Source organism: Fusarium falciforme, chromosome 5, assembly GCF_026873545.1.
Source record: "Fusarium falciforme chromosome 5, complete sequence".
NCBI classification, from domain to species: domain Eukaryota; kingdom Fungi; phylum Ascomycota; class Sordariomycetes; order Hypocreales; family Nectriaceae; genus Fusarium; species Fusarium falciforme.
The window spans coordinates 3,282,149-3,294,917 of NC_070548.1; the positions used below are offsets into that span (position 1 = coordinate 3,282,149).

The following is a 12,769-nucleotide window of genomic DNA, read 5'->3' on the forward strand; positions in this document are numbered from 1 at the left end:
GGAAACTTGACGTGTTGGTTGAAGCAGACCGCAAGTGTTTCAGTCGAACATGGATGTAGCAAGGTTAGCATCCTTCGTATAGAAATAAGGTTTACTATGATGCATGAGGGAAATATTATACCCTCTGGAACCAACAGACATTCGCATCGTGGCCTGCTTGATGTAACCCGACTGGTGGACGGATGCAATGTCCACGTCACATGTGAGTGATAGGTCTGAAAAGATCCTCGGACATACCGACGGTGTAGATGGAAGCTTGGAATTGCAACGCTCTGAAACGTGCCGGAAGTTGAATCGGCAGGTTATCATGTCTGTATCTGTTAGGTGATAGCGGTGGCAGGTGTCGATAGAGGTCAAGGTGCAGAGGAGCCATACGGACTGGGCGCAGCGACGTTCTTATTTAGAGGGCCCCAACAAGGCATTGGCGCTCGTAACCGAAAAACATGCCCTACATAAGCGCCGTCTGACAGTTCTATTAGGCTTGATACAGCGGCTATGCGTGTAAACCTAGGGCCATCAGCCCATGCGGGCAACTCTGACATAAGCCCAGGTCAGATTTGGGACTTTGTCCCTCGGTTCTTCTGCTCTTCTCGAACCCACACGATGGCTGACGGATCTCTCCCCTGGTCTCCCGAGGCCGATGTTTCGACCGTCGGTAGGCGCGATGTGGGCCATACTGAAGCGTTCGATTCTCTGAAACGTTGCTCCTATCGTATGATTTTGGTAGATACGCAGCTTCTCGTTGTGGAATGCGGTGCGAAAGATGCTCTATTTAGACTATGGTCCATCCATCTGGTAATCTTACCGCAGCACGGGAATCGACAGACCTAGGCGTCTACCGTTTCTTTTTTGAGCATAGTGATTATAATTCTTTCCAACCATGGCCTCCCCGATTCGAGTTGCCGTTACTCAGGCAGAGCCTGTGTATCTTGACTTGGCGGCCTCGGTCAAGAAGGCTTGCGGACTCATCGCTGAAGCAGCCCAAAATGGGGCTAAGCTCGTCGCCTTCTCCGAGTGCTGGCTTCCGGGGTATCCTGCGTGGATTTGGTAAGTGGCTGAGTTTGTCAACTTCCCCTGCAGCTATTTGTCACTATGTCAATGATTGCTTCTTCTAACACTTGTATTTGCCAAGGGCCCGGCCGGTCGATTTTGAGCTTCAGACTCGATACATTTACAACTCTCTGCCGCTAGAGTCTGAGGCAATGGAGTTGATCAAGGCTACTGCCAAGGAAAACTCAATTGCGGTCGCCCTCGGCTTCTCCGAGCAGAGCCCGTCCCACAGCATCTACATCTCTCAAGCCATTATATCTCCCCAGGGAGAAGTAGTGATGCACCGACGAAAGATCAAGCCTACGCACATGGAACGCACACTTTTTGGCGACGGCTCAGGAGCGGACCTGAACAATGTGGTCGAGGTCGACTTTGGGGCTGAGCACGGTAAGATTAAGGTTGGATGCTTCGCCTGCTGGGAGCACACACAGCCACTCTTGAAATATCACAGCATATCGCAGGGCGAGGTAATCCACATTTCCATGTGGCCCCCGATCGATCCGTCAGCCGGCGTCGACCATCCAGGCCTGTGGAGTATGACTGCAGATGGGTGCCAGAACCTGTCGCAGACGTACGCCATTGAGAGCACCACCTATGTGCTTCACAGCACTTCGGTGTGCACTCAGAGGGGCATCGAGACGTTGAAGACTCAGGATGGTCTCTCTTGTCGTCAACCTGGCGGAGGCCATAGCTGTGTTATTGGGCCTGATGGTCGACGTCTGACTGCGCCGCTTGGCGATGGGAGCCCAGACGCAGAAGGGATTGTGTATGCCGACCTTGACCTCACAAAGGTTGTAGCAACTCGAGGCTTTTTGGATATTGTTGGGCACTACAGCAGGCCAGATTTGTTGTGGCTGGGGGTTGACAGAGAACAAAAGGAAAACATCATGGCAAAGCAGCACAAACCCGCTGAGCAGGAAGTTGTACAAGGATAGCAAACACTCAAACCAGTATCTAAAACTATCTGCAATTCAATTGGTGCGGTATACGCGTCTCGGCGGCTATTTTGCGAGCGCTGCAGGAACAGACTGAAAATCTGCCTACGAGGCTGCCCAGGCTGACACTCCGCCTTTCGGGCTGACTCAGAGGCCAAAGTTGAATGGAATCAAAGATCCTCTAGCGACAAGGCAGATGAGACCAGCTCCGGCATCTACGATATTCTAAAGTCTAACGGCGAGCCCGGCCAGGCCCATGTTGGCTTAGCTTGCTTATAGAGAGCCAAGGCAACAATGATGAATGGATGGCACGCCACATGACAAAGAATGGATATAATTAACCTCATGTCTGATTTACACACTTCAGCTTGAATCCTTTGCGCATTGAGGCGACATGATACGTTACGTTGACGACGGATCTGAGTAGAAGCCACGATCAAGACTCTGCCATAAGACCCAAGCTTCAGTCGAGATGGGATTGTATAAACGGCTGGTCTGAGAACCTCGAAAATTCCAACTTATCAGACATCCAACTTACACCGTCTGTTCAGGCACCATGGCGGCCCAAGAAAGAATGTCACGGCAGACGAAGCCGTGGCACTTGGTCAAAGCCAGGCACGAGAGCCTCTTCAACCCTCACCAGCGATACTGGTATCAGAATGTCGGATACGTGCTGGGGTCGCTTCTCAACAGCTCTGGATACGCCCAAATGAGCCAGATCAACATCCTTCACCACTTCGCGAACCTCGTCACACCACATCTGGGCTCTGCATTTCGCATAGGACTGCCACGATGGAGAAGCTTCATGACGGACGATTTCACGCCTGTACAATTGGGCTGGGACTTTCACACAGGCCCCGAGAAACCGGCCATTGATTATTCTGTCGAGCCGATCGGACTGGACGCTGGCACGGCTGTGAATCTACAAAACTCTATGGCTGCGGGAGACTTCAAGAAGGGTCTGGTAGAGGCCTTTCCGGAGATCGACACTACTCTTTTTGACCATTTCCATTCATGCTTCGACCAACTTTGGATAGGAGCTGGCCCTGGTCATCAGTCCACCATGTTCTGGGGATTCACGCTCGAGGAAAACACAATCACGAACAAAGCCTACTTTTTCCCGGGAGCCATGGCACGAGCAACGCATCAACCCACGCTGGCCGTGATTCGAGGTGCAGTCGAATCTGCCCGTGGATACACTCAAGGAAAGATGACTTCTTTCAAGCTCCTTGCCGACTATGTCAGCCAGCGTCCAGAACTGCGTCTTGAGATTGAGATGTTTGCACTGGACTTGGTTAAGGAAGATGAGTCGAAACTTGAAGTTTACTTTCGTGATAGAAGGACAAACTTTGAAGCTGTTAAGGAGACAATGTCTTTAGGAGGGCGACTGCAAGAACTGAGCTTTGAGATGGGGATTCGGAAGCTACGTCGGCTTTGGGATGCTTTGCTGGGAACACAAGGTGTACCCGACAACATCACCCTTCCATATAAGTATCACAGAACGGCTGGAATTCTTTACCACTTCGAGTTCGGCATGAACGTCCAGACACCAAAGGTCAGGGTCTATATACCAGTGCGGCATTACGCAGAAAACGATCAGCAAATCCTCAACGCCCTGACAGGATTCATGAGCGAAGAGGCTGGGGATAACGACACCCAAACATTTCTGGAGAGTGCAACAAGATATTCGGAATGCTTGCAGAGCACTTTGTAAGTACAAAAATGCCACCATTTGTGCTCGGCGGAACTGACCTCTATCAGTGATTCAGCGGCGCTTGAGAACAGCCTTGGCGTACAGACGTATATCGGCTGTTCCATAGAAAACGGGAATTTGAGGATCGTGTCTTACATCAATCCCCAGGTGGGAAAATTGCGCAACCGCGTCCTTTGAGTGTTGGAGTTTAGAATGGGGGGCAAGGATATCATACATTGGATTTGTTTGTTCTACCAGAGGTTGCCGGCCAACTCTCCAGGAAATATGGAGTGTCATAAGGGAGTATACGATAGACAGGAAGTTCTAGATTTAGGTTTGATAGTGTATTATTCGTCCATTCAGAGACAACTATTCTCGCGACTATTTAACTTTGGCTGAGCTGTTAGATGAAGCCATCTGAACGCCACAATTGCAACAGCCATGGCCCCGATTGCGACAGTGCTTTAGCGCATATGAAGGAACCGGGGCTCCCAGCATCTGATAACAACTTTAACCTTACAAGTACATGCAACCTCAGACAGCGATGCGGTCGCTTCGTCAGCTTGTTAGACGAGATGGAGACTGTAGCACATGTTGAAACACAGCATAGATGCAGCATCTGCGGCAAGACATACAAGCGAAGTTTGTCAAACACCCCCGTCAAGAATATCCTACTGACTTGACAAAGAGGACTTGAGAGACAGACATAGGAGAAGATGTGAGCGTTCACTATTGAAGCCTCGCAAGTCAAAGAGAAAATCATGCGGAGCTTGCGTCAAGTCCAAACTCTCGTGTGATCTTGTCTACCCTTCCTGCTCTCGATGCCTGGCCAGGAATATCAGCTGTCAGTATGCAACAGATGCTCTTACTCCGGGGCCAAACGATTCACTTCAAGGGGAGCCAAGTGGTGTTGGCGAATTACTGGGATGGGAAGACTTGGCAACACCCTCGGTCATCAACGACATCCAGACACAATATCCAGAATCAACAGACGGAATGGTGGAAATCAACCTTGTTGATGCGTCATCAATACTTCAAGCCAGCACATACATTGATGATCAGGCATCTATCGGGCACGGTGGCCTTGAGATCAATTTGCTTGCTTCCGTTGGAATTCCAACGGCGCAGAACTCAACCAGCCAAGTTCCAGCAACGACAGACCCTCGATTTGAGAGCTTCGTGTGGCATCCTCCACTGACCTGGGATGAGATGCCTGACATGCACACCCCACTAGAGCAGACGCAGCATCTCAGGAGCGAGGATACAACCGATCAAGCAAATTCAACACTGGCTCTGGCCAGCTTGTCCCTCAGTACATCCTTCAGCCTTGGCTCTCCATCCAAACTCACTATGAGCATGCTTGGCAACAATGAGGACTGGGTCAAATACGTCTACGGGTTCCCGCAAATGATGCTCAAGGCTGGTACATACCCCCCATTCGTACATCCAACAGTATATCGATGCTCCGAGGGAGAAGTCTTGGAAGCGTTGGCCATCGCATTTTGCTGCTTAGGATCATACAACGCCGCCATGAACAGCAGCCAGCATTTTGCACATTCGCTCATTAACAAGGAGCGTGATCAGCTCGTCAAAGACTTTGTAAGTTCATCCTGCATCTTTGTTAGAATTGGTACTTGACTCACCAAGGACAGCCTAGGATCTGCTCCTCGCAATCCGAAGTATGGGTTCTAGCATCGGTGCACGCAATGTGTGTCTATCAAATCGTTAGCTTCTTTGGTCCAGGTCTAGAGCAAGCCCGAAATGCCCAGTTACAACAACCATGGCTACTAAAGGTATTTGGCTCTATTTCTGAAGATCTCTGGTCGGGTGAAGCTCACGCTCGGCAGATGACAAGACACCTCGCTCGACTTCATACCCAGAGCACCGATCTCTCCGAGCAGACTTGGTGGGAACCTTGGGCTTTGGGTGAAACTATCAGACGAACAATTTTGCTGGTCAACACCATCAACTGCTTGTCGTGCCGAGTTGGTAGGCAAGATCCCTACTTGTACGAGCCTCTTGACGAGAACCTCGTTTCGAACCTACCGCTGCCCGCACCCACGGCCTTGTGGAGAGCAAAGTCTGTCACAGAATGGGAGACTCAAAGACTTTTGATGGCGGATCCTGACTTTGAAGCATCACGGATTACACTCGGGGAGACATTCACTTCACTGTTGCAGGCGTCTCGAGCCAACAGTCTGAGCTGGGATGGGCTGGACCAGTATACGCGACTTGTGTTGGGTACTCTCCGCTTCAATGCGGATGATCAGGTGGCTTTGGCATGAACCTAGTTTATCCTAGATCTTGAAAAATTGGCACTGCATCACAGCGCCTTGTCTGTTAGCACCTGTGACCTGGCATCCCTCTATGAGAGATTTGATTCAAGCCCTCAGGGGATTCAAAAAAGCCCAACTTCTTACGTGTGTCTACGAAGGGCACAGTTTCGAGATTGAAATGTACATTATCTATAAGCAGCTACGCATCATCTACGGTCGCGATTTTGCGACGCTTGTTCTGAACTACAACCACCCTCCCACCAAAGCCTTTGCCCACATGCAATGCTTTCTCAGGATCGTCATCCTCGTCGAGAAGTATGACGTTCTCGGGGTAAAGCTTCCCAAGAAGGGCCAACCTGATGAGAGGGTCCTTAGCCCAGAATAGGTGCAGTTCATTTGAGCGGCTTTTGATATCAGGGGTGATGAGTCCAGGGGCCCGTAGAATATCTGCAGCACTGTGGATGTGAAGTGCAGTAATGTCGGTCTTCTTGGTCTTGCCAGATATCGACTCTTGTAAAAAGCTCTTCTCCAAGCTTCTCTTCTCCCCCGTGTTATTTGCAGATGCAGCTCTATAGGCGTACCGAATACCCCGGCCAATTTGGCCAACGTCAACGGTGATGGATTCACCGTTCCCAAGACCAAGCTGAATGTTCAGAACGCGCCTTGCGGGATCCTTTCCGGTCCGCACGCCGATGGAAGACCTCGTCACCTGTGGTTCTAAAGCGAGAAGAGATGGCGGGGGCCACTGTCCAGGGGGCAGGCTCTCCTCGGCCTTGGGCAGCTCGTTCCTCTCGGCGTCAAAGTATACAGGATACTCGTAGTCGAACAGGATATCGACTTGTGAGTCGTCGATTCGCGCAGGGTGATGTCGAAGAAGGTGAAGTGATGGTGAGGACGATAGGAAAGCTGGCATGACGAGACCTTGAGAGTACTGGAAACCATATCCCCCGGGACCAAGACTCCTGGCCGTGAAGACTTTGGCCACATCCACAATTGCCGCTTGAGAGATTCTTCCAGTCAGACATTGAAGCAGAAAATTCTTCCGTGGCTCTTCAAAGTCCCTGATGCCTTGCTTGTTCGACGATGGGATAACCAGGGGAACCTGGTCAAAGTTCTCAAAGGGCAGCAACGCATCACGGAGAAGAATCATCCGGTGGAGCCACTCGTTGTAGAGTTGCATGAGTTGAGCATTGCTTCTTGGGCCGAGCAAGAGCGCAGCAACAGCGGGAGTCCAAAGATGACCCTCGCATTGACTGTAGAGCCTGACATTTTGGTCTGCTTCGCCTCCTTGGGCTGTAGATCTTGCATATTCGACGAGAGCATTTCCAATGAGCTGAGCTTGATTGGCGATTTCGCGTCGAGAGGTGTCACTTTTGCCGTATGACAATGGCAGAGTGGACTCTCGCCCAGTGACGGCCAAGCTAGCGGCTAAGCCGTCGACAAGGACGTCCTTGGAAGACGGTTCTCCGTCACTGTCATCACCCAACGCGTGAACAATCGAGTCGAGTAACGGAGCTGTAATTTCAACAAGGTCGTGGGCGGTATATATCCCGGGCGACGGGTGACATTGTTGTCGCTGGACCGAAGTCTGTTGCGCGTTGTTCATCTTGGCTGACGCAAGAGACGGAATCTCGAAACCCAGGGCTAAGTCTTTGTATCCCGAAAGGAGGTAGGGCTCATAAGAGACTGACGGCATGCTGAAGATGTAAGAGAGGACTCGGCTCTTGAGGAGAAAGACGAGAGAGGACATGATTTTGGGTGCTCACCTTGGAGTTGAGTGTTGAAAGGATGTCGTTTTATCGGATTTCAGTCCGTCAAGTCGTGCATCGAGGCCCGTGAGCTCCCTGAGAGGATTAAGTGTTTCAGAATGACTGATTTCTACTACTCATTAATTGCGTTATCGAATGGGAGAAGCAGTTGTATCTCCTTGCGAGCGAAATTGGGAAGGAAATGCAGGCCATTGTCCTCCGATGACCGAGCTGAAAATCGCAGAAAATCACCCTTACAGCCGCTAAAATGATGCCATGACCACTTTATTCCGAGAATCAACATCGATTCTACCTTGTCATGACCATGGTGCCCCGAATAACCACGGAGTTCCGTGGTCCTCTGACCCACTTACAACCATTCATGTCCGACGACCACGCAACTCCGAAGCTCTTCTCTTGCGCCAACCACAGAGCGGACAAGCGTACCATCTCGGTTCTTGATAGTACAGTTGAATGCAATACGCCACAAAGAAAACGTGATGGTGCTAGAGATAATTCAACCACCAGGAACGCTCAACGAGATATACTAGGTCGGACTACGAGATAGACCCAACAGACGACAACACAGAGATAAAAGAAGCTTCACCTCCATTCCAAGGTGTTTTAAAACATACTAATTAGTGCAGCCAGACTTCATCATACCTGCCAAACTTGTACAAACAACCAGCACAAGCAACAATGGCTCGGCCGCATCTCCCAGCATGGCTTCACGACAAAGGCCTTCGGTCACTGTACCTCTGGCTTCCAGTCGTCATCTTGAGTAGCTCCTATCAAGGATTTGACGGCATGATCATGAATGGTCTTCAGTTGCTACCTTCGTGGCAGGAGGGTGAGTGATTACATCGAGAAGAGACGCCGTGTTTCGCCATTCTAACATGCCCAGAATTCGACTACCCCAAGGGCCCGATCCTCGGTCTTCTCAACTCAATCCAAACAGTCGGTGCAATGCTCGCCCTTCCAGCCATCACCCCCGTTGTCGACAAATTTGGTCGCCGCAAGTCCATCTTCTTTGGAGCCGCCTGGACCATCGTCGGTGCTATTCTGCAGGCTTCTTCCAAGCAGATCCCCCAGTTTGTCATTTCACGTTTCTTGATTGGCTTTGGATTGGCGTTCACTGTTGTTGGTGCTCCGCTCCTCCTGGCGGAGCTCGCTCTGCCCAAGCATCGTGGTGCCATCATCTCTTACTACCCGACTTGTTGGTACCTCGGTGCCATCATTGCTGCGTGGGTGACTTATGGAACACACAAAATAGACAACGCTTGGTCTTGGAGAATCCCTAGTCTACTTCAAGGAGTCCCGGCTTCTTTGCAGCTACTACTTATCTGGTTTGTCCCTGAGAGTCCTCGTTGGTTAATCTCGAAAGGTCGAGGTAAGGAAGCCAGGGATATTCTCGTCAGGCACCACGCCAATGGGAATGAACGAAGTTCCCTCGTTGATCTGGAGTATACTGAGATCAAGGAGAGCATTGAGAGTGATGCCTCTGTCAAGGCAAAGACCGGATGGCTGGACCTGGTGCGAACTGCAGGCAACCGACGACGCCTGATCATTGTCTTCTTTGCTGGTCTTTTCATTGAGGTGAGTTTGAGAAAACAAAAGATGACTTTGTCTAACGTTATGTCTACCAGATTTCGGGCAATGGCCTTGTGCAATACTATCTACATTCCGTCCTGCTGAGCATCGGTATCACCAACACGACAACCCAAGTCACCATCAACGGCTGCCTTTCCATCTACAACTTTGTCCTCGCCAGCATCGCAGCCCTATTTGTCGAGAGGGTCGGCAGACGAAAGCTGTTTATTGCATCGACGGCTGGAATGTTTCTTGCCTTTATTCTCTGGACGACATTTGCTGCGCGTATGTGAACCCTCAACCGTTTCCTTCTGTCCATCCGAATTAACCGGCTGCAGTGTTTACCACACATGGAACTTCTGGATATGCCATTGGCGTTCTGGTTGCCATCTTCCTCAGCAACGGCGCTTATGATATCGGCTGGACCCCTCTGTGGGCTTACCCAGCCGAGATCCTGTCATACGATATTCGAGCCCGCGGCGTCACTTTTCAGACCGGCATCATGCACGCCTTTGGCTTCTTTGGTACTTTTGTCAACCCAATTGGCCTGCAGAATGTCGGGTGGAGATACTACATCGCTTACATCGTGTACACGTTCCTGGAGGTAAGGCTCTTAACCCCGGTCTGAGGGACTGTTGCTGACTGCCGTGGCTAGTTGGTTGTTGTCTGGTACTTTTTCGTCGAAACCAAGGGCTTTACACTTGAAGAGGTTGCAGTCATCTTTGACACGGAGGGCTTGTCTTGGAAGCAGCGCCGCAACATGAAACCCATCCCTCGTTCATCCGACTCACTGGCGGCTTCGGAGAGTGGTGACCTGGATGCCAAGAACGCGGTTGCAGCAACTGAAAAGCGGGTTTCTGATGAGAAGATCTAACAGGCATAAATCAGATCGCTTAATTCAAGCTTGTCATGTAACTCGGATAGATAGTTGAGGCTGGGAAGCGCAGATCCTGGTCTGAATAGGCAGTCAGTTCAACGCGCATATGATGGCAATATGCTTATTTACAAAACCCTATTGATGTTCGACATGACCTATCGGAAGCAGACCTGTTTTAGCCTAACAAAGCTGACATGTTGCGTAGTGCTTATGTCACGTTGAATCTGACGGCATAAATACAACCTGTCAGCTCAGCTTCTCTTTATTTTGAGACAAACACAACTTGATTAACATTGCAACATACGACCTTGACTGCATTAATAATGGCTTCTGATCAGGAAAACATCTCCAAGTCTCAGAGCAAGAGCCTGCCGTTCCCCGGGTATTTCTCAGCCCTCGCCGCAAACTATGCTCAACAAACAGGCAACAGCACGCGCACCGCGTTTAACCTGGTGTTTGACGACTTGAACTCCATCGAGCCCATCACCAAGGACTCGGTAGTTCATGACAATGCCGCCGGCCCCGGAACAGCAACTTCTGTCCTCGTCGATAGACTCCCCGCTGATGGCCTGCCTCACGTCCTAGTCACCGACAATGTGCCCCCAATGGTCCAGGCCGCCAAGGACTCGTTTACTGCCTGGCCTACAATTGAAACTCGAGTGCTGGACTCGCAAAACTTGGAGGGCATCCCCGACGATCACTTCACGCACAGCATCCTCAACTTTAGCGCCTTTACCTTTGCAGACCCCCTCAAGGGCCTTAAGGAGATTCACCGCACCTTGAAGTCGCCCGGTCTGGCGGCTCTTCTTGTATGGAAGCGCTTCGGCGCTGGTGAGGTGGTCCACGCGGCTCAAGCTCTCGTGCGGCCGGACCTCCCCCCAATGAAGGTCCCCAATCCCCAGTTCTTTGAAGAAGGGTACCTACAGAAGATCACCGCCGAGGCTGGATTTGACCCTTCCAAGATGCAATTGTCGCAGTGGACTATCATTGTCAAGGGACCTGAACTGGACGATGGTCTGAAGAAGTTTATCCTGAGCGACTTTACACGCCCAGCTCGTGCTGGGTGGACGGATGAGGAGGTCAGCAGGTGGCCCGAGGCTGTTGATAAGGCGATTCAGAAGGAGATTGATGCATATGGTGGTGTCAAGTTTGAGTCTTGGGTTGTTCTGGCTAGCAAGTGATGGGCGAGTCAAGATTAGAATATAAATGCATCATAGCTATTCATGTGTCATGGCTGTGACTGGCCCTCACTATTGCGCACATTGCCTACCATCATGTCCGCGCCCTGCTCTGCAAGCGCATACGTAGCGGCCTGGTAGTGAGCGCCCAACGGCATGGGGAAAACGCTAGCATCAACAACTCTCAAGCCTTCAACGCCCCTGACCTGGCACTCGGCATCAACCACGGTGCCCATGGCGCAAGTCCCGGAATAGTGAAAGACCGTGCTTCCTCCCTGCTTCACCCTGCCGCCACAGCATCATCTGACAAGCCATGTCGAAGAGCTTCGTCGATAGTGTACTCGACTGCGTCTAGACCCTCAAGGTTTTTCATTGCGGTCATGGTTGAGCATACAGCGGCATATAGAATTTCTTTGTCAGTCGGCGAAGCCAGAAGGGCCGGGTCGACAACTGGTGAATCAGCAGGGTCACTTGAGTTGAGCTTCACTGATCCTCTATTCTTAGTCTTGAGCATATCAGTGGTATTCTTCGACTCACCTTAACATGAGCAACTTTGGAGAAGACAGGGCCCCGGCGGAGAGAATTACTTCAATATTAGCTGATACTCGGAGCGCAGAAGCCATTCGATCTAGACCATCACCTGAATATCGTATGCCAGTCACTCTTGACGCACGCCGATCCTCGATTTCGATGTGACATACTTCGCTTTCGGCCCATACAGTGACATTGGGACCGAATGGGTAAGCCTTGGCAGCGAATTGTCTCTGGCCATCATAATTGGACTGTGCAGCCTCTGTGTAACCGATAGCACTACCAGCATTGTTCTCAGGGATCAATTTCGCACCCAAGGCCTGGTGAAACCGGGCCATGTCCTGTCGGAGGGGGTAATCTCGAGGTTTACCAGAGTTGCTTGGGTGAGAGACCTATCGAAATCAGCCGCTGCTTGATAACTTCTCACTTTGACAGACTTACCATGATAGGTCCATCGGTGCCGTGAAGATCCTCATTCTCCTCCTGCAAGCTTTTCTGTGTCGCTGACGGGATGAATGTTTCATTGGCCTTGAAGTACGACAGCATCCCTTCCCAAGACCAGCGTCTATCTCCAGCAATCTCCGCCCACTGATCACTATGAGTAAATTAGTATAGAATCCTTCTAAAAAGACACGCGCGGACGCACAAATCAACTGAATCACCCCTGGTCCATGTCTCATAGTTGACGGCAGACGAACCTCCCAGAATCAACCCCGAGGTTTGAGACACGGCTCTTTGTTGAGGAGTTGATAGAAGATTCGTCTCTATATCAGATCCAAAACCTGGCGCGAAGCCTAGGGCTGGAGTGACTCGATCATCTCGAGCCACGCCGTGCTCGATAACGAGCAAAGACACGTTTGGGAGTGCCTTTGATATGCGACTAGCAAGCAC

The 12,769-nt window shown here is 50.9% G+C and overlaps 7 protein-coding genes across 7 annotated transcripts; 5 read left to right on the plus strand and 2 right to left on the minus strand.

The window, feature by feature from the left end:
• Nucleotides 1–880: 880 nt before the first annotated feature.
• NCS54_00723400 (Arylacetonitrilase) lies at nucleotides 881–1,985 on the plus strand (the record flags this gene model as incomplete). Its single annotated transcript, XM_053152665.1, has 2 exons — nucleotides 881–1,047; nucleotides 1,133–1,985. 2 exons carry the CDS (start codon nucleotides 881–883, stop codon nucleotides 1,983–1,985), a joined length of 1,020 nt encoding a protein of 339 aa, XP_053008640.1.
• Nucleotides 1,986–2,541: 556 nt separating this feature from the next.
• NCS54_00723500 (Hypothetical protein) lies at nucleotides 2,542–3,876 on the plus strand (the record flags this gene model as incomplete). The annotated part of the gene is made up of 2 exons (XM_053152666.1): nucleotides 2,542–3,695; nucleotides 3,747–3,876. The coding sequence occupies 2 exons, from the start codon at nucleotides 2,542–2,544 to the stop codon at nucleotides 3,874–3,876; spliced, it is 1,284 nt and encodes a 427-aa protein (XP_053008641.1).
• Nucleotides 3,877–5,028: 1,152 nt separating this feature from the next.
• NCS54_00723600 (Hypothetical protein) lies at nucleotides 5,029–5,963 on the plus strand (the record flags this gene model as incomplete). Its single annotated transcript, XM_053152667.1, has 2 exons — nucleotides 5,029–5,308; nucleotides 5,371–5,963. The coding sequence occupies 2 exons, from the start codon at nucleotides 5,029–5,031 to the stop codon at nucleotides 5,961–5,963; spliced, it is 873 nt and encodes a 290-aa protein (XP_053008642.1).
• Nucleotides 5,964–6,153: 190 nt separating this feature from the next.
• Nucleotides 6,154–7,704, minus strand: NCS54_00723700 (Hypothetical protein; the record flags this gene model as incomplete). Its single annotated transcript, XM_053152668.1, has 1 exon — nucleotides 6,154–7,704. The coding sequence occupies one exon, from the start codon at nucleotides 7,702–7,704 to the stop codon at nucleotides 6,154–6,156; it is 1,551 nt and encodes a 516-aa protein (XP_053008643.1).
• Nucleotides 7,705–8,401: 697 nt separating this feature from the next.
• Nucleotides 8,402–10,166, plus strand: NCS54_00723800 (MFS domain-containing protein; the record flags this gene model as incomplete). The annotated part of the gene is made up of 5 exons (XM_053152669.1): nucleotides 8,402–8,552; nucleotides 8,607–9,298; nucleotides 9,349–9,577; nucleotides 9,631–9,896; nucleotides 9,948–10,166. 5 exons carry the CDS (start codon nucleotides 8,402–8,404, stop codon nucleotides 10,164–10,166), a joined length of 1,557 nt encoding a protein of 518 aa, XP_053008644.1.
• Nucleotides 10,167–10,492: 326 nt separating this feature from the next.
• On the plus strand, nucleotides 10,493–11,350 carry NCS54_00723900 (Methyltransf-11 domain-containing protein; the record flags this gene model as incomplete). The annotated part of the gene is made up of 1 exon (XM_053152670.1): nucleotides 10,493–11,350. The coding sequence occupies one exon, from the start codon at nucleotides 10,493–10,495 to the stop codon at nucleotides 11,348–11,350; it is 858 nt and encodes a 285-aa protein (XP_053008645.1).
• Nucleotides 11,351–11,627: 277 nt separating this feature from the next.
• Nucleotides 11,628–12,551, minus strand: NCS54_00724000 (GMC-OxRdtase-N domain-containing protein; the record flags this gene model as incomplete). Its single annotated transcript, XM_053152671.1, has 4 exons — nucleotides 11,628–11,852; nucleotides 12,049–12,270; nucleotides 12,320–12,473; nucleotides 12,541–12,551. The coding sequence occupies 4 exons, from the start codon at nucleotides 12,549–12,551 to the stop codon at nucleotides 11,628–11,630; spliced, it is 612 nt and encodes a 203-aa protein (XP_053008646.1).
• Nucleotides 12,552–12,769: the final 218 nt, after the last annotated feature.